Below are 24,357 nucleotides of genomic sequence, written 5' to 3'. Positions count from 1 at the left end.
AACAAAGAAATCAGCTATGAAGAAAACTTATAAAACTATGAGTTCCAAACTGTTTGTTTCTAAAAGTTGCATTGAAAAAATCAAAGGAATAAATGAAATTTCTGAAGAAAATTTTTCAATGTACATTGATTCAAATAATAACAATAAAACAGGATATGTTCTGGATGTAAAAAAATCCCTGAAAACATATAAAGATAAAAAGCAAAATAGTTCTGAAAAGCAATGGCCTATCAAAACTAAATTTTGCAAAAGTACTGAGAAATCTATAGACTTGAAGCAAAAAGTAGATATTAAGACTTCAGACAATGCAACTGATTTCAGAAATTTAAATACTAAAAATAATCAAAATAACTTGGATTTATGTGAAAAAGATGAAACTATCGCCTCTTTAGATAAAAGATCTACAATAAAGAAGAGACATGAAGGAATGACTTTTTTCCCAATGAAAAAGAGAATTGTGTTTGATTACTTAAAGCTTGAATATCTAGAAAAATTTAATAGTTTCTTCCAAGAAATACTTCTCTTAATAAAATATGCAAAAGAAGTTGATCAATTCTTTTTTGAAATAAAAAAGATTTTACTCTACAAATTCATTTCCCAAAAAAATGTGAAGGATGATTTATTTACAAAATATATAGATAATAAATTACATATTGAAAATCTGAAAACAAATTCTACTTTACTTCTGTCTGCATTTAGAAGTAAATATTCCCACAAGTCCTCATCCATTGATGTTTTTAAGCAATTCTGCTGCAAAATCCTTGCAATTCGAGAAGAATTTGAAGGAAGGTTTAAATTTGGAAAGAAGATGTATCATGAACAAATGGAAATTAAGAAAAATGGCATTACAAAAGACATTGATCTACATTTGCTTCACTCGGAACTGAATTCCATTAAACAAAACCTGATAAAAAAGAAATTTATATCAAGGGAAAAGGTGTATTCCTTTGAAGATCCAGCTTTTTCTTTGGGTTCTGAACTTTTTTCCCATCAACCTGTTGTTTTACTTGAAAGATTAAACATTTCTTCTGAAGTAAAAATTACTCTTGATGATATTAAAACAATGCCATGTGAAGAAATCTGTAAAAATTTTGAACAAACTGTGCCTATTACAAATTTAGATTCATCATTCTCAAGTGAAAATGAAAATCCATTTTTAACTTCATTACTAAATATTAGAGAATCAGTTTTGAAGAAAGCAACAGGTTCAACACTATTTTCTAGTTTAATTTCCTTTATTGATGACAATGTATGGCCAGATGAATTTCAGAATAAGATAATCGCTGTGTTTGAAACAACTATGGATATAGCTCAATCTGTCAACAACGTTTTATACAATATAGGTGAATATTCATGCGATATTTCGAAGCTAGTTCTGGGCAATAATTTTTCACATCAGTATATATCCCGTAGTTTACTGGTTGATTCATCTGAAAAGAAAAGTAACTTTATGAATGCATTTTCTTTTCCTGATGAAACTACAGTTTATCCTACAGAAGATTCCGATGATAAAAATGGAACAGGACAATGTTACTCTGCTCACAAATGGCCAAAAGTTTCAGTGGAAGATTTAGCTTTCACTAAACAAATTTCTGAAGCACTTGGAGTGACAGAAGATTCAATGGTTGATAAGAGTCAAAATTCTGAAAAAACTAGTGCAAAATCAGACCTTCAGAATGAAATTGCTTCTTTTGACAATGTAAGTTATGAAGCTAAGAAAAAAAGTTGTAAAAATATAGAAAAATCGAATGTTCATTCCAAGCAAGATTCAGGCAATATTGTGAATAAATCTGATATTCATAAGAAGAATTCTAAGGAAGGGAAACAAAATAATAAAAAGGTTACTGATCTCAAAATCTCTAAAAAGTTTAAAAGATCAAGTGAATCATTTACATCACTTAAAAAACAACAGAATTCCAAAATCGTCAGGAAAAAAAATTTGTTCATGTGTAGCAGATCACGAAGAAAATTGCTTCATAACACACTGCAGAATGCATATATTCTTTCAAAATCCAAGAAATCGGAACAATGCATTCCTTCAATTGATGCAAACAAAGAATGTTTGACAGCTGTAGAAGCCAATGAATCATTTAGTACTATTTCTGAAAGCTTGATTTCTAACAATTTGATTGATAATGATAGTAATGCATGCCCAACTTCAACAAATTCAGAAAATCTTGATTTTGAAATAAAAGAGCACACTAACTTTGAAACTTTGCTTGAAAAAAATAAGGAAATTTGTGCACCAAGAAAGGAATTTATGAAACAAATAAACATTTTGGAAGATTCCAATTCTAAAATTACATGTGTGAATTTAGATGAAGTGAAAAGCAGTTTTGATAATAAAATTTCTGTAACATCATTTAATGATAAATATGGAAAACAAGTTTTAAACTTTTCTGACAAGAATGAGAATCCCGATGTAACTTCAGAACTTGAAAACATTGGCAAGGAAACAAAAATGGATTTATTAAACAACAAAAATGGATTTACAACTGAAATAGACCATTCTCAAAAACAAAGTTCTAAAAAACCTAAAAGCAAAAATGAAATTTTATCATTATGTAAAAGCTCATTGAAAAAGTCCAAGTCTGTTTTGAGAAGTAAAAGTGGAAAATCTCCAAAAGAGAGTTCTGCTACTTCATCAAAGTATAGCCTCAGCATTCTGTATAACACTGATGAATTTCTTGCAGCACTCGGTGAAAAAAAGGTAATGCTCAGTTTTTTTTATATCCTTTATTCATTACTTGCATGTTATGCAGTTTAGATATAAATAAGATGTCCAGGTTAAAGGCATGATAATTATTGCTGATACTAAATATCTAAAAGCTGATATTTATTAATATTAATTGCATTTAAGGGGATATTTTTCAAATTTGATGCAAGTTCTACTTACAAAATGAAAATTGGTCTTTTCATCATAGAATCTGAGAAAAGGCAGCGAGTTTATGACTGTTGTTACAAGTAGTTATTGCTAGTGTCCATAAGTAACTTGAATGGAAGCATTTAATTAAAAAAAAAATCATATTCATAGTGTAAAACTTTATTATCAGTCACATATGATTCTCTTACTTTAAATAAATACCTTTTGAGTTTTTATATTGGACATCCTATTATTCTGAAAATACCTTTTTAAATAATTTTAAACAAAGTTATTTTTATTAATTTTCCTATGGTTTCAATAATATATTGGTGCTTTCATAGTAGAAATGAAACGTTTGAGAGAATAATTAGTTTTAGTATTTAAACTGAAATATTTTCTTTTTTTACTATCTGCTGTTACTTAATGTAATATATTATCTACTGTTTCTTGTACATTAATAATTCTTTAAGGGATTTCTGTATTTTTATAAGCTGTTGTTGCTTCAGGTAGAGCACATGGAGTGATGTGAAATATGGTAGTATGAATATTAATAGGCTTTTCAGTTTCTGCAAATTGCATCTTTGTGTTATGATGTTAGAATCTATTTCTAGTTCACACAACAATATTTGGTTGAACATCATCTTGTTTATTTAATTGCCTCCTTAGTGTGAATAAATTAATAAGTGCATTCAAATTTGGCATATTATTATGTAGATGTAAATAATTGAGAGCTATCACAGATTTAATTCAAAAGGAAAAAATGTGGTGAAATTAAGACTCCCAAGTTTTATAAATATTTGTCCGCAATATTTATAAAAGAGTGGGAGAGGTTTTAGAGAGGAGGGGTTACTATTTTCATCCAATGAAGCTTCCTGGTTGGATTACTAAGTCATTGATTCAAATGTGGCCACTGATGAATTTTGATTTAGCTAATGTTTCTTGAAAGCATTTTGAGTCCCATCTTGGTAAATAAATTAACTCGCAAATTACGATAATCTGTGTTTCTAGATGTAATTTATTATATTATAGCAATAAGCGGTGTCAGTATAAAATAATCTCCTTTATTATTTAGTATAGGTCAATCAAAGTTGTGCCATGTTTTTGTCATTATGCCCTAATGATAGTGGTGATGCTAGGGATATTTTGTTTTGTTTCTGATGTATCTATCATTATTACTATACCTTTACTAATGAATGAGCAGCATTTACTGCAGGTATAATTAAACCAAAATTATATTTTACCATTTAAAATCATACTATCTTAGAAGTATTTATAGCAGATATTGTGTATAAAATAAATATTGAAAGGGGTTTTGCTTTATATTATTCTAATTGTTCTCTTGTATCATTTTTAGATTACTGCAGAGAAAAAAAGACATGCAGAGGTAGGTCTTACTTTTTTCATTTTATTTTTGAAGTTTAGAAATTGTTTTAATAGAAATTAATTCAATTTTTCAAATTTGTTGTTATTTCTATTAAATTTACTTTTAAAACTTAGAGTTTCTAGTATAGCAAGGATAAAATGTATTTTATATATCAGCAAGTCAGTTTGAATTATATAAAATGTGATAACGTTAGTAGACCAATGATACATTTGATTGTAAAATGACATTAATATTATGAAGAACATTTGCTGAAATCTGGACTATGACATAAAAGAAATAGAGAATCAAATATTTGATTCTCTTTAACTTTAAGATTTGGGTAAGTGTCCTCTTAAGATAAGGATTTTTCTAGAGCAACTGAAGACATTTCTCCTCAGACTTGCTAATGGACTTACTTATTCTTATCTTTCCTCATTAGTAGTAATTTTTACCCTTAGTGTATTATAGTACAAAAGAACAAATGTTAAAGACTATTTAAATGCTGACAGTCCCTTGCATATTAACACTTCGGAAGATGTGAAATTCTAGTGATTAATGGTACATCAGATATGCCAATTAATATATAGAAATGCATACAAGGATTATACTTCTACATAGGAGTAAAATAAAAAGATTTTTTGATAAACACAAGGATAAGAATGCATGTGCTCCTACTTATGTTAGAAAACTAAACTGGTATTTAGGCATGACAGTTATGAAGTGCGAGAGCATTCAACAAGTAATGCTCTATTAATCGTATGGTAATTGTTTAAGCAAGAATTTAAAAATACAAAATGTAGTGGTATTTATATCAAATTAATTTTTCTTTATTAAAAATTGTAAAATATGTAACAATTTATTTAGTTAAAAAATTTATCAAAGTTTACTATTAAATTGCAAGTTATGATTTGTTTCCCTTTTATACAAATTCATCAAATATCTACATAGCTAAGCTAATATATAGTCAATGAAATCTTTGTATTTCAAGTAACTTTTACATTTGAGAGTCTAAATTCATTTCAACTTTTATTCAGTTAACACTTACATAAAAAAAAAAACTTTTTTCTCCTCTCATTTGATGCAGAAATGCATTTTAAATATTCTTCTAAGAACTTCTTTTAAGGTTTCTCTAAATTTGTTTAGATTGAATTTTATAAAGAAGTTTTTTCTTCTATTTTATAACCTTCTGAAATATCATTACAAGGAATTTCTTCTCCATAACCCCTTTTTTTATAATTTATAAATTTTATAATTTTTATTTACGAATTATTATTATTCACAAACATACTCTACAACAGCTATAGAATTTCCATAGTTGCTATGAAAGTAGGTGAAAACTACCGATTTATTGACATATAGTGAAAAACCACCTCCCCCTTCCTCAAAAGGCCTACAAAAATACCTTCTTTTCAAATCCTTGTTCACAACAGTACTTTTTGTAATGAAAGAATTGTTAACATTGTTTAAAAAAAGAGAGAGAGAGAAAGAAAAATCTTGTTCCAACATGTATACAAAAATACTGGAATCGCTCCTCATTACTAAAATGTATATGGGAGTTGTTACGATGTTAAACTGGACAATGATGACCTAAAAAAAAAGTAAAATTGCTATATAATGAAAAAAATTTTATATAATGAAAAAATTGCAAATGTCTAACAAAAAGGGCTAATTTATTTGATCACAAAATCGTTTTGTTGAATCCTTTCTAAATAAAATTATTTCACTTATATATTTATTCATTAATAAATGCCTGTTATATAATTGTGAGTAATGTTTGAAAATATTTGTTTTTAATTAATTAAAACACTTTGGAAATATCTATTTTTTAATAAATTGTTGATACTCATTATATGTAATAAATCTATAAGAAGTGCTGCTTAAGACTAGATAATAGTTGTTGGAGGCTATGCACAAATGGTAGCATAGAGAATACAATAATTGTAATCTAAGCAGTTATTATTGTAATATTCTTATAGATATTTTTCAAGATTTAATTTTTATTTTTGAAACTTTATGGTTGTTTGTATCGGCTCTTTTGAGGTAAATAAAAAACATGCATAATGTAAATGTATATACATATATATATTTTTTCTTTGTAGATTGTGATGAATGGTATTCGAGAATTGGGCATTGAGGGCTTTCAAAAGTTTCTTCCTGAAGCTATATGAACTTTTTGAAATAGAAATTTTTCAGAATGTTGTATTTGTTAGAAGGGAGAAAAAGAGAGAGAGAGAGAAGAGTATCAGAAGGAACCAATCAACAACCAACATATAAGTTGGTGATTTTTATCGGACATGATAATTTGCTGTTATTTTTTCATAAGTAAAGTGAAACATAGTTGGCAATAAATGAAAATGAAACATTTATTGGTAGTCTAAAACAGACTATAGAAGTGAAAGCTTAACTATCACATCTAACTTATTCCATATATGTACAAGGGTTGTTAAAATGAAAAAGTACACAACAACACTGTTGGTATAAAGGAATACTTTATTCAAAGTCACACCTTGCATAAATATTATTATTTTCATGGAAAGTTTTTCTTTGCTTTTCTTCGGAACAACAAGCTATCAACATAATTAGCAAAAGTGTTTTTGTGTGCTATGGGGAAAAAGCAACCTAACTAAGCCCAGCTTCTATTGCTGTTATGATTTTATACTTTAAGGGTTCTCTTTTATTTAAAAATATATGAAATTGTCCCCCTCCCCCTCTTTTTTTTTTTTTTTTTTTTTTTCCTTCCTTTAGAAGCCAGATTGTTTATACCACATGTTACAAGAGCAAAAGTATGAATTTTAAGTATTAGTATACAAAACTGGTTGTAAAATATTGACCCATTATTATAATTCCAAAACAATTAATTTTAATTATATAAGTATTTTATGATAATTTTTTCCCCCTCTTCTCGGAGAACTTTTTGTTGAATTATAAAATATCGGATGTTATTGCTATTATTCTTGTAAAACATTTTATTTTTAAACATTATGGACACAGATTACTAAATTCTTCATATGAATAGAGGCTATGGACAAAGCGAGATTAATGTTATTGCTAATATTTTCATTTAACATTTTTTTTTATTTTGTGTTCATTTAAAATTCCCCACACATTGAAAAAAATGCTCTATAATTTAAAAATAATCTTAAACACGAGAAATTAATTTGTTTGATGCATTATGGGTACATTTGTCTCTTTCAATTTTTCAAAAATTTTTTTAAAAAGAGCATTTTTAAAGAGAATGGCAGCATTTTTTTTAATACGATTTGATGCATATGAAAATGTTTGCCACAAAAATTTACAAAGTTCCTTCATACTACCTTCTTTGAAATTTATACAGTACACTCCCGATTATCCGCGGAATTGGGTGGCGCGGCCGCCGCGGATCGTTTTATGTACAATAAAACGTAAAATAAACAGCAGGATGTTTAACTAACGCTTAATATTTTAGTATATCACTCAAAACGAACCTACAATGCATTTTGTTAATGAAAACAGAAAAGTGCTTTGTATTTACGAGAGGCGTCAAGGATACACAGAAAAATGAATACATATGTACTGTTTTAATACTGTAATGTATTATGTAATTACAAAAGCATAACTGTAAAACTGCACTTTTTGAAAAAATCAGTCAAAAAAAAAAAAAAAAAAAACTTTGTGCGGCAGGCGCGGATAATCCGCATCGCGGATAATCGGGAGTCTACTGTACCTCTAAAATATTTTTCTTTTTATGCAATAAAGAAAAAAAAATTGCTAAGGACCAATTTCCCAATTTTGTCCCTATTTTAAGGTTAAGCATTACAGCAAGTTTTTTTTATTGTGTTCGGTAAACTAAAAGTCAATGCAATTTTTATTTCACTGAAGAATTTTTCTTATTTTGATGCAGCGATTTCATTTTATATTTGTAAAAATGCTTTTTTCGGTTAGTAAAATTATTGTTCTTTTCTGATTGGTGTTTTGGTAAATAGTATGGATAGGAGAGACTCAAATGGAAGGAAGCAAATCATATTTTCTTAAGCATTTCGAAAATGTGCATATATTTATTGTACTGCATTTTCTGTAAGTAAATTTGATAAACAGTTCTGTGATATGACTGGTTGGCTAAAAGTCAATCTAGATGTGCATATATCTTCTAATGTTAGAAAATATATTTGCAAAAAAGAGAAGGTTGTACATAATTGAAGTATATCTGAAAATCAATAAGTGAAAAATGTTGTCCTTTTTTTTTCTTTCTGAAAACTGAAGTTTATTTTACATTGATTTTAGTTAAAAGAGAACAGATTTTCAGATAAAGTTAAGAACATATTGTGCAGTAAATAAAGAGAATAAAATAAAGGAGCATTGTTCTGAAGATATTGGAAACATCTGAAAAATGTCAGGAAATTTTCTTTAAGAACATGAAAATTTTCTTTAAATGCTGGCCTTCATGAATAATTTACTTTATATAGGTTTTGCAAACAGACTTCTGCTGCTGTTTTCTAATATATCCTATATTGTTGGTTTTGATTTATTAATTAAATCAGAACTGTTGATTTTTATTTTTTTAATCCTAGGTTTACCTTTTCTCATATGTCACCATTTATGAGATATCAGTAAAATAATTAAAACCATTTTTTAAAAGAATTAAGCTTATGTTTATATTAACGCTTTGCATATTTTAGAAATATATGTACAGTGAGAAACTGGTGAAAAGAAAAGGCCACATAGAAGGAATAATTTAATAATGTTTAGAAATAACTTTTTATCCATTGATATAGTACTTTCAATAATCACTTAAAGGGATTTCCCATAGTTAGTGTAGTACTTTCATAGTGAATCATGTGGTTGTTTGAATAAAGACCATTATTTTTGGATAAATTCAGCTGGACATCTTTATAATGTTGCATGCCCACAATAAAAGACAAAGCAAAATGTGGATTTTAATACGCAAGATAGTAAACGACTATAGTCATTATGTCTGTGATATGTATTTCCTTTGTATAAATATATGTTCATTTCTCAGGGAGAAAATCGTATTGCGCGATTTTGTATATAGTATTTTAAGAAGTCCTCAATTTTATTAATTTACTAGCCGCCTTTGGCGACCAGCCGGTTCGCCAATCTTAATGTTCGTTTAAATTTTAATAATTAAATAGGTTTAACCGGAGTTTAACCCCCTTCTTCGCCAAGTTGCGATAACGCACCAAAGCTGGCAATCTTTATTATGCACTATAATTGAACATCTGCTTCTTTGCTTTTGAACATTTCGCAAGGCCGTTGTTGGCGATTTTTAAAAATTTCGCCAAGCAGGGGATAAAACTTCGGTCGTACCATTAAACATTTTACGCAATTCCAACTTTAATAGATTCTTCAGCAAAATATTTTAAAACTTCAAATTTTGATAGTCATATAATTCACTCATAATATTATAAAGGCCTTCAGTTATTGCGTGATATATATCTCTCTAATTTTCTGTTACCCCTCGTAGAAATTATGCTTTAAATTACAGTGTAAATGATTAATCTGCAATTAATATAATATTTTTTACTGAAACAAAGAATTTTTTTTAATAATATGATTACTGATAATAGAGTCACTGAGCGTTTAAACTTTATGGTCACTAAAGAATATCTTTCTTAATTTATGTAATATCTCAAGAATTTGTCAACAAAAATTTCTCAGATTCATCATGAACAGATCGATTCATTAACAATGTTTAATTTTAAATGCATCAAACACTAAGAAAATAAAATGAATCGTTTAAAATAATCGGTCGAAAACAGGTTTAAAAAAATCTACTTAAAAAACGATGTACTTAAAACTATAAGCATATACAAAAAATATATAACTAACATAAATACATTTTACTTACAAAAGCATGCAACTAACCTAAAAATAATTTAAATCGTCCGTTGGTTGTCATGCCAACAATCAGAACAATGCGCATGCGTGGATTTTCTTCGCCAGTTACGTCAACGCAAATGCGTAAATTTTTCTACGCCAGTTGGGGTAACGCTATGCAGATTAGACATTTTTAATTTCCTTTATTCTGTGTTATTTTAATTCAAAAGTACTTCAGAATGAATGTGAAACATGGATTAATTAACAATGTTTAATTTTAAATGCATAAAACATTAAGAAAATAAACAGAATCGTTTGAAATAATCCGTCGAAAAATGTTAACCCTAGCCTAATTACTGTTGGGAGAAAAAAACAACTGATGCCTTACTTATTTGGCGATGGGGAAAATGGAAGATTTTTTTGGCGGAAAAGTTGGCGTTGGGAAAAATGGAAGATTTTTTTGGCCGGAAAGTTAGTTTTTAATTAATAATGGACTACCCCTAACATTTAGGGGGATGAAAAATAGATGTTGGCCGATTCTCATAGATACCGGATAAGCACAAAAAATTTCATCAAAATCGGTCAAGCCGTTACGGAGGAGTATGGCAACGAAAACTGTGACACGAGAATTTTATATATTAGATTTTAGATTTAATGGCAAATAATTTTTAATGAAATTCTGCCTTAATTAGTATCCATGCAAACAATATCGATTTTAAGCATTTTGTTAAATGGTAAAGTACGATCGGTGCATTAATTGTTTCAGAAAAAATTCTTTGTACAATTTTTTATAGAAAAAAATACAATAATAATTACTTTTATTTAATATTGCCTCCTACTTTGAAACAGATTGTTATTTTAAACTGTCTTTGGTGACTAGCCTGTTTGCTTCGATTACTTACTTTTCTTGCTGTTAAACTATTAATAGTGAATACATTTAAAAATTCATCTTGTTATTATTTAATATGAGTGAAACATGAATCAAATGAAATTAGTCTTAAACAAATTACTGCTTAAATAAATTAAAATATGTGTATGTTACCATTAAAATAGATAATTCGGTTGTTTAATAGAATTCTTAGTTATTTCATGAAATGACTGATCAGAATTTATCAGTTATTTTATAAAATTTTTTATTTTATAAAGATTTTTACTTCCGCTTTTATTCGCAATATTACCATTTTTAATTTGCTCCCCAATAATTTATAGTAGACTGATTCAAGTAAAGTATGTCTTTCCGCTGTATCAAAAGCACTTTAAAATTTAAAAAATAAATAACTAAATAAATACTTTCCATTTTAATTGTTTCATTGCCTATAAAGCTAATAATCTGGGCGAACAAGCAAGCTGCCAAAGGTCTTATTATTTTCTTTTGAATGGCAATAGTGAAATGTAAACAAAAAAAAAAATGAAGTCAATTTCTTTGCCACGTGCATTAGTTTATATACATTTTAGATGATTTGGTCATTACTGTCATTTTTGTTTCATGATAATTTATTTTTTTAAAACTTAGGCTACTGAGTGATATACTTTTCTGTGATTTCTATTGTTCCTATACCATATATGTTTGTAACAAATAATATCAAGCTGTTAAAGAGCCAAAGATTTTGTATTAAACATATATGTTCCGAGCCAATTTTTGAATGTTTTTACAATTGAGAAATAAAGATGTTTTCGTTAAAAGAAATTTCTGTGTCTGTTTTTGTATTTTTCATTCCTATATATTAAGAATACTTTGAAACTTTTGACAACTATGGTACTTTCTCAAGATTTTAATGTAACTTCATGTTGTAGACATCCTTCAAAAAATTCAATGATTAGCCAAGCAGTTGTCTGCCTGAGCAGAATTACTTGAGGGTAATTCAGGACGGCTGGGTCATAATCAATATACACATCGTCATCTGCTGTTAGGAGAACAAGCTCCAATGTATTATCGGTGCAACTGCACTATGTCCGTCCAACATATACTTTCTGAATGCCCAGATTTTTATACACAGCGTTTACATTAAAAAAAAAATCTAATAATATTGTTTTATCTACTTTACTTGGAAAAACTCCACATAACCTCTTACCCTTTCTGAAATCAATTGGTTTTTATTCACATATTTAGTCTACTGTCCTTTCTTTTTTGAAAGTTAACTACTATTAATTTTTATTCCATATTGTTTCCTATACCAAGGAATTTCGAAATTTTAACTTGAAAGAATTTTACTTAGTCTGGCGCACCATGGCCATGGTGCGCCACGATAAAAAATCAAACCAATCAAGATGGCTGCAATATGATTAACTTTTTTTTATCGAATAAAAAAAAATTTCAACGAAATCCATTCAAAGGGCAAGAGTTTGTCCGAGTTGCAAGCGAACACGATTGCAATAAATGGCAAAGATCTGAATTAATAAATTTTAGAATCTAAAGTGTAGATCTTTATCAGATTTGGATTAAATCCATCAAGCTATCAAGTAAGCCTCTGAAATAAATAAAATTTGGTATGTGATCTTGTGAAATTGTAATTGTGTGTAAAATTTTATATTTAGTCCACCGGGAGAAAAAAAAAACTGTCCAAAATGCAAATTTATTTATTATTATTTTACTTTTAAGCATAAAACTCTCAATACAGGGCTCTGAAAATAAACAATCAAGCAATGCCTTGTCCAACGTTTCCAATTTTAAACAAAAGAAAGGGGGAAGGATAACACTTTAATTTAAGAGCTTATCAGATGGGGGTCTGGTGGTAAGGTCCCGGCTCGTGAGCCGTTGGGTTTCAGGTTCGAGACCCGATTCCACCGAAGAACTGGCATGTAAGGCGGTCTGTTGCATGTTAAATCCGTCAGGGCCAAACGTCCCCCCGCTGGTGTGGAGAGGTAGTGCAAGCCCAGGTGTCGTCCTCGTCATCTGACCGCGGTTCAAAATTGCGAGGTCCGTCCCCAAATAGCCCTAGTGTTGCTTTAAAACGGGACGTTAATGTAAGTAAACTAAAGAGATGTGTTGAATTTTATTCGTTCACGATATAGCATTTTCGTGAAGAAAAAAGTGCAGTCATTGCTATATATATATATATATATATATTACTTTCTCGTATACGTAGTATAGAAAAGACGGTTGAAATTTTAAATCCTGTCTTCGCACCAAATTTGCTTACAAAAATTTTTATAAATACTTTAATCAAAATTTGAGGAAAATCTGTTCAGAAGTTCGGCTGTTTAAATATAAATTAAAACGATAATTACAAAACGAAGGGACTTAGCTAGGTAAGATTCAGTACTCAGATTGAACATCTATAATGCAGACGCCTGTCAAATTTTGAGCCAAACCCAACAAAGAGTAGATTATCTAGTACTTTCAGAAATACGTAAACACGATAATTTAAAAATCAGTAATGATTTTTATATAGGAAATTTGGCGCGGGATTTTGGGATTATAAGTACAATTTTGTGCCATTTTTTTTTAATCGGTTGAGAAAAACGCTTTCTAAAACACAAATTCGATTATCGGGTACCATTAACGGCATCTCAAGAGTTAATCGCCAAAGATGATACGATAGTTTCAGTAAAAATGTTGAATACATGCCAAAAATAAATATTTCGTAACTACTGATCGCTAATGTCATGCGTTCTCAGACATGGTAAAGAATATGCGAGAAAGTTGTGGGGAGATCACTTCATTTACTTAAATTTGTGTTTAAACTTTTTTTCATGTAATTTTGAAAAAAAAAAATGTGTGATATTTTGAGACATTGACGGGCAAAAATGCATTCTTAAAAATTGAATTCACAAGCCTTTTAATTGATGATTGTGTATGCTGAAAAAATATACTCTTGTTACCATATTTAAAAATAATGCAACTAAATATTTTCTCTGAATGATAATAACGAAAAATTAAATTCTAAATTTTGAAGATGATTATGCTTTGTTATTATGAAGAAGTTAACTGAAATTTTTAAGATTATAAAATATCAAAATCTGCCTTCCTATATAAGAGAGGATAAAATTAGAACTCGCTTAATTCCAGGAATTAGGTTCCCTGTGAATCTACAACAGATATGGATTGTAAACGTCATTCCCATGGTACTGTCCCAGATGGTCGTTAGGCAATGCTGAGTAAAATGAAAAGGCTATGTTGCAGTTAACTAGGACATTTGAAGATGAACATCAAAATAGAAAATCTCGGAAAATGTGAAATCCAAGAAGAAACACGATTTCTGTGTGCGAAAAATCTTCCGACAGCTGCTTTTCATTTCGTAATGTTTAAAGTTTCAGACGAACGATCGAGCAAATATTGGGTTTGATATGTCACGATGTGGTCTTAGTGTATTGCCTCTGTGTTCAGTGGCGGTGCTTAGTAAATTTAAAAATCGGTGCATTTTTAGATATGTATTAACGATAACATGGGAATATAGATACTAACTAAACTATTTTTTGCAAAGCTTAGCGTTTATGACACTCCTTTCAAATTCCATCCGTTGGGTTCCATGCCTGCCATGCAAGTCCCCGTTCTTGGGGGTGGGTTTTGACACACCTATGTAAACAAGAGGCGGAAACGCCATCTGTGTACAATCTGCAACATAGTGCGTGATTATGTTTCCCTAATTCCTAGGATGGGAACTAAAAATACCTGGATGAAAAAGTGTATCGGTTCTCGTTGCTCCAATAGATAGTGCATTGATTGTGTATGCTATATCTCTGATGACGGGGCATACCTCCTCTGGATTACAGTACTGATATTGCTGTCTCTGCTATCCGATCATTTTAATTTACCGTATAGCTTAGCATTTAGGCAGAGTGATATCTTTGAAGAGTCTCCCCCCCCCCTCTCCCGCATCTAAGAAATTTTGTATTAAGTACAATGAAATGTTTTCGATCAATTTCTCTATAGTTTAGATCTGGAGTTGGCAACGAGCGATTATCATTACTTCTGGGACACAGGACAGTGGTTTACGTCGTTTCGTTTACACGATGAAAATATTTATTGCAATACTGTTGTAGGGTGAATTAATTTCTTATTTGGCATTTTTTTTTTTTTTTTTTTTTTTTTGAAAAAGGGATTTTAGGCTTTGTAAAGTATACTGACAAGATCCTCAATTTGAATGGCAGTTATATTTAAAAGCATATTTGTAGTTTTTATTGTGCCTTAGCTGATTTTGGCGACTAGCTATTTCTCCGTAAAGTGATTCTCCAATTAAATCTGTTATGCATAACTTAATTTTATGAGTCTTCCAAGAAAATATTTTTAAGCATCAAACTATGACAGACGTCAAAACTATGAAATTTTAATAAACTGTTATCGGTTCTGTTCATTATATATCTTAACAGAATCAAATCTCATGACATCATAGTACAATTAAAAACACGGCTTTCTTAATAATCTAACCTTCCTGGAGTTATAATTTTACTTTTTGGTTATACCTAATCTCAAATTGATCAGATATAACTTCATGATTCCATCAAATTATCTGCCTGATATTAAAACTATGTTAGTTTAATTGTTTTACTTGAGTACATGAATCTTTCAAATGGAAACAATCCCGTAACGTTCCGCATTATTAAAAACTTAAATATCCGATTAATTTATCTTTAAAAATTTCGCGATATTGTAGTTTCACTTTTTTTTTTTTTTTTTTTTGTAATTAATGAAACAGAATTCTTTTTTAACTTTTAACAATGGAAGAAAATCACATGATTCAATATTTAATGAAACAATGAAAATAGTCTGAATCTCAAGGCAACAATGTAATATATTGTTAATAATTGGGAATTTTTTTTTAAATTGTCAAAATTTAGCAAAATTTCCCACGTTTATTAAAGGAAAAAAATTTTAAATTTTTAAACGGTGTCAGATTTATTTTCGGGCATTGATATTTTTGGTAGTGGTAAAACACCAAAATTAAGCTTGATTTCTAATTAATTAAGAATTAAAAAAAAAAACGACCAGAAGTGCACATTCCTACCCTCCAATATATACATGTGCAAAATTGAAGTAGCTATAGGCCAAACGATCTAGCTTGTTAAGCATCCACATACACACACATTCATCTTTATTATTAGTATAGATAACAAAAATTCTATATCTACGAATTTCGGTTATTGATCTTCAGATTGAGATTATTTTTCAAACGCTTTCATGCTATAAATAATTTTTTTTAAATTCAGGTCCGGATAAATTTGAACTTTATATAATTATAACTGAATATATATATATATATATATATATATATATATATATATATATATATATATATATATATATATATATATATATATATATATATATATATATATATATATATATATATATATATATATATATATATATCCAATTAAATCACTTTAATGAGATTTCACTAGAGTCTAATCGATTTGCTATATAGATTGTTTTATTTTAGACTCTCATTTTTGGCTTCCTCGAGGAGAGACGAAGAACATACTAGATGCTATGAGCAATGAAAATCTCTCCTTCTTCTTGTTTAATGCTTGTGCGATGAGTTTTGGTATCGGATTTTCTCTAAGAATTGACACAAATAATATAATTTACCATTGTAAATAATTTGGATTAGCTGATAAACCCGATATTGTCTAATATATATATATATATATATATATATATATATATATATATATATATATATATATATATATATATATATATATATATATATATATATATATATATATATCTGTGTGTGTGTGCGTGTGTAACATTATTTTGGTTGCGACAGAAGTTTGAAGACATAGACGAGACGTTGTATTTTAATTTCGTTTTATTCTCTCTTTGGAAATAGGCACGATTTATTTACAAGAAGACGCAGCGCGGCACAAAAGCAGAAGTAAAGAAGAAAGATCAAAAAGGAAGGAAACAAATGATCACTAGTCTTATATAACATGGGATTTCCGGCCACACGCCAATTCAATACATGTAGTGACTTTTGAGAAGAGCAATGGAAGTATCACTTTCATTTGATACGTAGAAGTGATTGCGCAGTAATTTTTATACGGCTTCAGTGGAATTAGATCAGGAAATAAAAGAATGAAATTACTATGGGCTAAATTAAGATAAAGCTTTGAAAATTAATTTGGTTTAAATTTGAAGAGTTTAAAATATCATTACACACACACGCGCGCGCACACACACACATACGTATATATATACATATATACGTGTGTTAATTTTAACTATTTAATTCATTTTTATGAAGTCTTCATTCATATTTACTTAACACATACAAATGAAATTTAACTAAATCTTTGAGGGGTGTTCCATAAAAGTGGAACAATTGTATGTTTCTCTAAATGGCGAACACAAACGTATTGTTCTAATTTCATAGTTTTTTAAAATAATGTTAAGCAATTTTATGAGCACACTTTGACTTTTTTGAGTTAAAATAAAATTAAGTTAAATATAATAAAAAATTAAAAAAATACATTTTATATAATTCCACCATAATGTCTTATATTTATCTATGCACACGCAAATTTCCATGTTTCTATCTTTAAAATTTGCAGATAATGTTAATTTCTAAATTTAAAGGGGCTTATTACAAATTTAGATGGAAACATTTGTTTTAGAAATGTAAATTTATTCAATGCCGAAAAACTATCTTATGCAAATATATGTCTAATATACAGTGGCATTGAATCTGAAAATAGAAGTGGTTGCCAAGCAGCAATGGGTCACACACACACGCACGCACGCGTGCACACACACACACAAGCAAACAATTAAAATAATTTATTCCTAATCTAAAAAAAATATATATATGATAAATATTATTACAAAAACTAATTCTGCACAGTCCGAAAAATTCACCAAAATCTACGGATTTTCTGTAGTAGGCGTAAGGTGACACGGTCAGTAGACCTTAATAACAAATAAAGGAGCTTATTAACACGAAGACATCAATACACATCTACGACATACACAAGCAATCAACAGCAGCACTTATGACATACAGCAGCTCACAAGTGGTTATTAGTAGTAAACAACCACAACAGTATACAAAGCGGTCTGGCAGAACTCAGCAGGAAGAGAGAATTCACATAGCTATTCACTAAGATCTCTCCAAACGCCTGCTATTCTCCACTGCCTTTTCGCTTTAGCTGTATCCAACTGCCGACTCACTACTATATGATTGGTTACTCATCACACGACTTGATGCCGCTTTCCAAAACTCGGTGCACGGCTCAATTCTCCATCCACTGATCGCTAGAACTCCAATCAGTGATTTCGCTTCACTGGATTATTCCAACTAATTTGTCAGTCTCAACTCTGATTAATTATATGACTGACTTCGGCTTGGAATCCCGGCCTTTTTTTGCTTCCGCAACAGGGGACAGATGGTTCTCGAATAATCAACATAATTTGTCTCCTATTGATCTTATCGCCGAAATTCACAAAAATTCATACCCAAGCTCGGATCAGTGATTCGGCATCCAACCAGCATCTAATAATGCTGTCCTAAAACTGTCTTTCCTGCGATGGAACTAACCGCGTTGGTAAGTTACAGATTCGTAACAATGTAGTCCTACTGTTCGTTTCAGTATTCTGAGACGACTACTTTTCGACGATTCTATCTCATTAAGGGGAGAGACAGGAAGGATGAGCGCATTTCTGGAATTCTTCATCTTTCTTTGATCTTGATTTTAACCCTAATAGATACTTTTTGTTCAATTTTTTTTCACGTGTATGTAAATATCGTATTGTTACGAATTTGTAATGCTGCTTTCCAGCATAGTGTCGCGTCGGAGGTCCCGGAGCTTGGCGACAAACTTGGCGACCATTTGGCGACTTGGCGACGAATTTGGCTACTTTGGCGCCAAAATAAATTATACCCGAAACATCGAGAATTTTCCCGATCCTTCCAGTAGGAACCGAGATACGCCTCGAACGTTCTTGATTGGTTGAGAGGCTTCTAGCCCCGCCCCCTGAGACCTATAAAATTAGACAGTCTGTGCTGCAGGACTGGAGTAGTCGGAAGCGACGGTGAAGAACTGGTCTTCCAGGGATTAGCAGAGCAGCGAAGGAGTCAAGCTAGTCCTGAACTAAGCTGTGCGCTACTGTCTGCAGTAGTGTCTTGTTGTGTGCTGCTGTTTGCACGTCTCGCGGCTGAAGATAATTGTCTTCTCTGTGCTGTATATAGTTGTTGTCTTTGTGCTGTCCTGTGTGTCTTCGTGTAAATAAACGTCGTTGTTTCTTTTTCCACTGCCGCCTGCTGATTGAGCGTTCTCCACACCATATAACTTCCACTATCCAAACGAACCCGGAAATTTCGTAACAGTATCATTTCTGACTGTATTATTTTAATTCAGTCGGCGAGTAACTCGAGTTTATTTTATTGTCGAATATAAACATCCTCTCCTTCCATTTTTCCTCTTACCTCTGTTTTGACGAATTAAACCCATCCTAACGCATGTGCAAAAGCGAGGAGGGTTTTAGATACCGTTGTCAAACAGTAATTACAGCATACAAATATTACACATATTTATGGAAATAAAAAATATGAAATACAAATTATTAATTGAATTTTAAATAATTTTTGGTGAATATATAGCGTACTGATATTTTAAAATATTGCTATTTTAAGATTTTTTTAAAAAATTCAAGCTTAAATTAATTGTAAACTATTGTTACGAATCTGTGATGCTGCTTCCCAGCATAATTGGTTCCACCATCAGAAAGAACTATTTTGCTGTCATCGGTATTGAACGGAGTCCGGGTGTCGCGTCGGAGGTCCCAGAGCTTGGTGACTTGGCGACGAATTTGGCGACTTTGGCGCCAAAATGGATTACACCAGAAACATCGAGAATTTTCCCGATCCGTCCGTTGGGAACCGAGATATGCCTCGAAAGTTCCTGATTGGTTGAGAGGCTTCTAGCCCCGCCTCCTGAGACCTATAAAAGGAGGCGGTCTGCAGCTGCCGGAGTAGTAGTCGGAATCGACGGCAAACAACGGGTCTTCCAGAGATTAGCAGAGCAGCGACGGAGTCAAGCTAGTGCTGTACTAAGCTGTGCGCTACTGTCTGAAGTAGTCTTGTGTGCTGCTGTGTACACGTCTCGGCTGAAGATAATTGTCTTTTCTATGCTGTATATAGTTGTCGTCTTTGTGCTGCCCTGTCCTGTCTTCGTGTAAATAAACGTTGTTGTTTTGTTTTTTTCTACTGCCGCCTGTTGATTGAGCGTTCTCCACACCATATAACTTCCACTATCCAAACGAACCCGGAAATTTCGTAACACCATCAATCAACGCCAATTTTTTTCAACTCTATTTCTTATTATCATAGATTAACAAATCAAAAGTACAGAAATATGCGGTTCATTTCTCTAAAAAAAAAATATATATATATTTTAGTTCTGTAGATGATTGTGCAAATCTGTCAATAATCGCTTCTGCATTTAAATCATTTAATAATTCCCTTCCAGTTGAAAGTAATACGTTGGATTTTAAATTCTCTTCAGACAATTAATTTCTTAATCTATTCTTAATGATATTCAACTTTAAAAATATCCTTTCATAATGTACTTGAGTGACTGAAAAGATGCAGACGATTTTATCAAGTTCATGAATGTTGTCATACGATTTATCTTGAAGCCTGTTTGATGCTAAAAATTATAATACACACGTTGTACAAGAGCTGCAACTTTTACAGTTATTGCAACAGAGAACTATTGAGTTTTCGACAGTATCTCAAACGGCACCAAAATAGTTTTAATTTTGTTTTATTCTTAATTTTGGCAATTAAAAAAGTATTTATATACGTAATTTTTAATAATGCTTTGCAATATCGTAATGAAAATAAAATCAATTACATTGTTCCATCAAATCAATAATTCTATTATTTCTATCCTGTTAAAAACATGACTGCAAAATTTATTTTCATTTTTATTGTATAATTTTTTTTGTTGTAATAAAATGCAGGCCATTTGCATTGTTTCACTAGTTTTTTTAGTCCAATTTTTTTTTTTTACTTCATTTCCTCAAGTAGGTTTATTTTTTAGATAGTTTAACTATGTTATTTCGATAGATTTTGTTTTTAGTCTGGTCTTTAATCTCCTTACATCAAGATCATCTTTCTTGGAGAATATATTATTCATTTATTTGTTACTAATGGCCTTTGACGACCAGCTTGATAGCCAGGATTGATGATTGCTAAAATTTTCAATTAAATATTTTATATACTTCCTTTTAATGATATTCTCAGCAAATTATTTTTCAACTTCAAGCTTTGTAGACGTATAACGTGAATTATTTCAGAAGTGTTACATCGTCCTACGTATTGCGCTTTGCCTTTCAAAAAAATTTTCTATCATTTCACCTAAAATTTTATCTTTAATTTGAAACGGAAATGAGTAACGAACTAATATAAAAGCTTTCTTGCAGAATTTATTCGAAAATGGGAGCATTGTTCAAATATTTCATCATTGCTTACTTTTAAAGTTAAATAATTGCAAGTAAAGGAACATTCCAAAAAGTTTTAAAAAAGAATATTTAAAACAGAAACCTACTCATAACAGAGAATTAAAACTTATCTCTATGCCCTCGTTATTCATAATGGAAGAAAAATCTATAATAATCTATATCTATAATTTTCTTGTTCACCAGTTTATGACAGTAAAATGCAGTCGTAAAATAAATTAAAGTGCAGAAAAGCATGCGTTTTGTAACTTCTCGGAAAAGCAGACATTTCTGATAAAGAGCCATGCCTTTATAATATAGACATTCCTAAAAATCTAAAATCTAGAGGAAAAACAGACATTTGTCTAATAACGATTCCTCGTGACCCGAAAATCCCCTGAAATTATGCTCAAGAGATATACCATTTTAACAGAAAGGACATACAAAACAACAAATTAGAAGAAAATAAACACTACAAAGTAAAAAAACAATAACAAAAATAACAATAAAAACAAAGAATAGCACTAAAATTAAAAATTAAAAACGAAAAAGCCAGAACATACCATCAACAGTCAAGGAAACTTTAAACTATCGATTGTGATTCCCTGTTTTTAAAAAACTAACGGTAAATTATGTAAACAGATGTAGGCTCCCAGGGCCATCTATTGAGTGATCCAATATGCAAGGAAAGTTCTATTTTTATTTAAGCCAAAGGATTAATCCCAAACCATACCTTGTTTAATTAAAAAATTGACATTACAGTAATTTATAGGAAATTCATTTTTAATTAAATTTTTAAGGATGTTGTTAGATGCTTCAATATAGGAATTTTTATTATTGCAAACCCTTTTGATCCTGTTAACTTGTGAGAAAATTAGATTTTTGAAAATTTTAGAGTTTAGATTGGAATGGTAGTTACATAGTTTTGTTATTTTAAAGTTGTAATCATCCCTTTTATCATATATACCAACTATTGTTTTGAGAGTTTGAGAATTAAATTTGAGAATTAACAATCACAGATCCGATTTAAAAAACTTCATAAAAAATAGGACCACTGACTTCGAACTGGACCATTTTCAAAACCATAACTTTAACAATATTAATATCTACATTCTAGAAGACAATATTAACGAATTAAACAAAAGATTATATTTGGAAAACATTTATATTTGCAACCTGAAAACTTTATTTCCTTATGGTCTCAATAGTAAATTAAATGGAGAAGGTTATGCAGATTTAAACAATAATTGCATTTATAACAAATTTAACATATTTAAAAATTTTCTAAATAAAGATAACTTTTCTAAAAGATTTAAAAGAAGTAAAGGGAAAGGTGGCAATTTTCAAATTATATTTGAGGAATTTCAAAATTACTGTAATCTGGAACACAATAGTGAAAACATTCACAAAATTAGGAAATACATTTTTGGTCTTAGAAATAATAAAATGAAATGGTTTTTAAATAATAAATTTGGGGAATTAGAGTTTAAAAATTCGTACACTAAATGTATTATTCTAGATCTTATTAAATGTAAACTTAACATTGGAAAAAACGATTTACTTTTTAATAATAAAAATAATGTTTACAAAGAATACTGTGTGATTAAATTCTTGGATATTTACTTTGAATATCTAAAATTATCCAAAATTATATATAATAATAATATATTTTTTCCTCTTGCAGATAAAACAACTGTATCAATAGCGTTTAGTTACACTTCAACTTTAAAGAAAAAAATTTGTAATTATAATTACTATAGCAAAAATTTAGATAAAATAAATAAAACAGATTGTTACTGTAACAAAGAAAAATATAAAGATTTTATAGATATTGATAAAGGTCATATTATTACAGGTAATTTAAAAATTATTGAATCCACCTCTTTAAGAGATTTGATGGGTAGAGGTACAAAATTTAGATTAAGAGAAAAAATAAACCATAACAAAATTTTGATTTCTATTGGTAATGATTTGGATGTTTTTATTGCTAAATTATCTAGAAAATACCATTGGCCTGCGGAAGGTTTCGGGGAATGGAAAGTGAGAATTATAAAGGAAATTAAAATAAAAATGAATACTGATTTTGACAGATCTAAAGAACGTGGGATTTATTTTAGTAAAAAATTAAAAAACGAAATAAAAAATTTAAAAGAAAAATTTGTTATTACAGTAATAGATAAATCAGCAAATAATTTCTGTTTAATTTGTAAATATTATTATAAAGAACTTTTAATTAATGAATATAACTCTAATGCAACTTATATGTTAAAGAACACCGGGAAAAAGGAATTAAATAAAAGAATGCTAGCTTTCGCAAAAAAAAAAAAAAAAAAAAAACTAAGACTTGCTCTCTTAACTATCCTTATTTATTCCCAACAGTTGAATTTCATAAAAATCCATTAAAATTCAGATTCGTAACCTGTAGCACTGGCAGTTATAATTACTATACGGGTAAACATTTCTTTAAATACTTAAAAATTATCCTGGACAAAATAAAAAATGAAGACAACTTTATTATTTCTAGTAACAAATAAGTATTGGATTTTCTTAAAAATAACAACATTAATAAACGTAATACTTTTGATTTCGAAAATTTATACACTAATCTACCTCATGAAAAATTAATAAAGGTCTGCACTTTTATATATGACGAATATTTAAATGAAAATATCATTTCTAAAAATAACTGGCTTGAGTTATGTAATTTTAATATTACTGAAAATTACGTGTTTAATGCTATTAATTTTTATAAACAAGTCAAGGGCATTCCAATGGGAACAGCTTTCTCAAGTGCTTTAGCTAATATTTTCCTGCATTATAATGAGAAAAAAATAATTAAATATAATTGGATAAACGGGTGGAGATATATTGATGACCTACTTTTGATTAACTTCGACAATACTAATATTATTACTAATTGCTATCCAAAAGATT

At 29.6% G+C, this 24,357-nt stretch overlaps 1 protein-coding gene across 1 annotated transcript; it reads left to right on the top strand.

Annotated features, from left to right (window-relative positions):
- The first annotated feature begins 1,265 nt into the window (after window positions 1–1,265).
- Window positions 1,266–6,919, top strand: LOC129984212 (uncharacterized). Its single transcript, XM_056094038.1, has 3 exons — window positions 1,266–2,710; window positions 4,218–4,247; window positions 6,326–6,919. The coding sequence occupies exons 1-3, from the start codon at window positions 1,301–1,303 to the stop codon at window positions 6,392–6,394; spliced, it is 1,509 nt and encodes a 502-aa protein (XP_055950013.1). The 5' UTR covers window positions 1,266–1,300; the 3' UTR covers window positions 6,395–6,919.
- The last annotated feature ends 17,438 nt before the right edge of the window (window positions 6,920–24,357 follow it).

The sequence above is a fragment of the Argiope bruennichi genome, chromosome 9, assembly GCF_947563725.1.
Source record: "Argiope bruennichi chromosome 9, qqArgBrue1.1, whole genome shotgun sequence".
NCBI lineage: Eukaryota > Metazoa > Arthropoda > Arachnida > Araneae > Araneidae > Argiope > Argiope bruennichi.
Note: the sequence above shows the minus strand (reverse complement) of the source record. Positions and strands in the feature narration are given on the sequence as shown.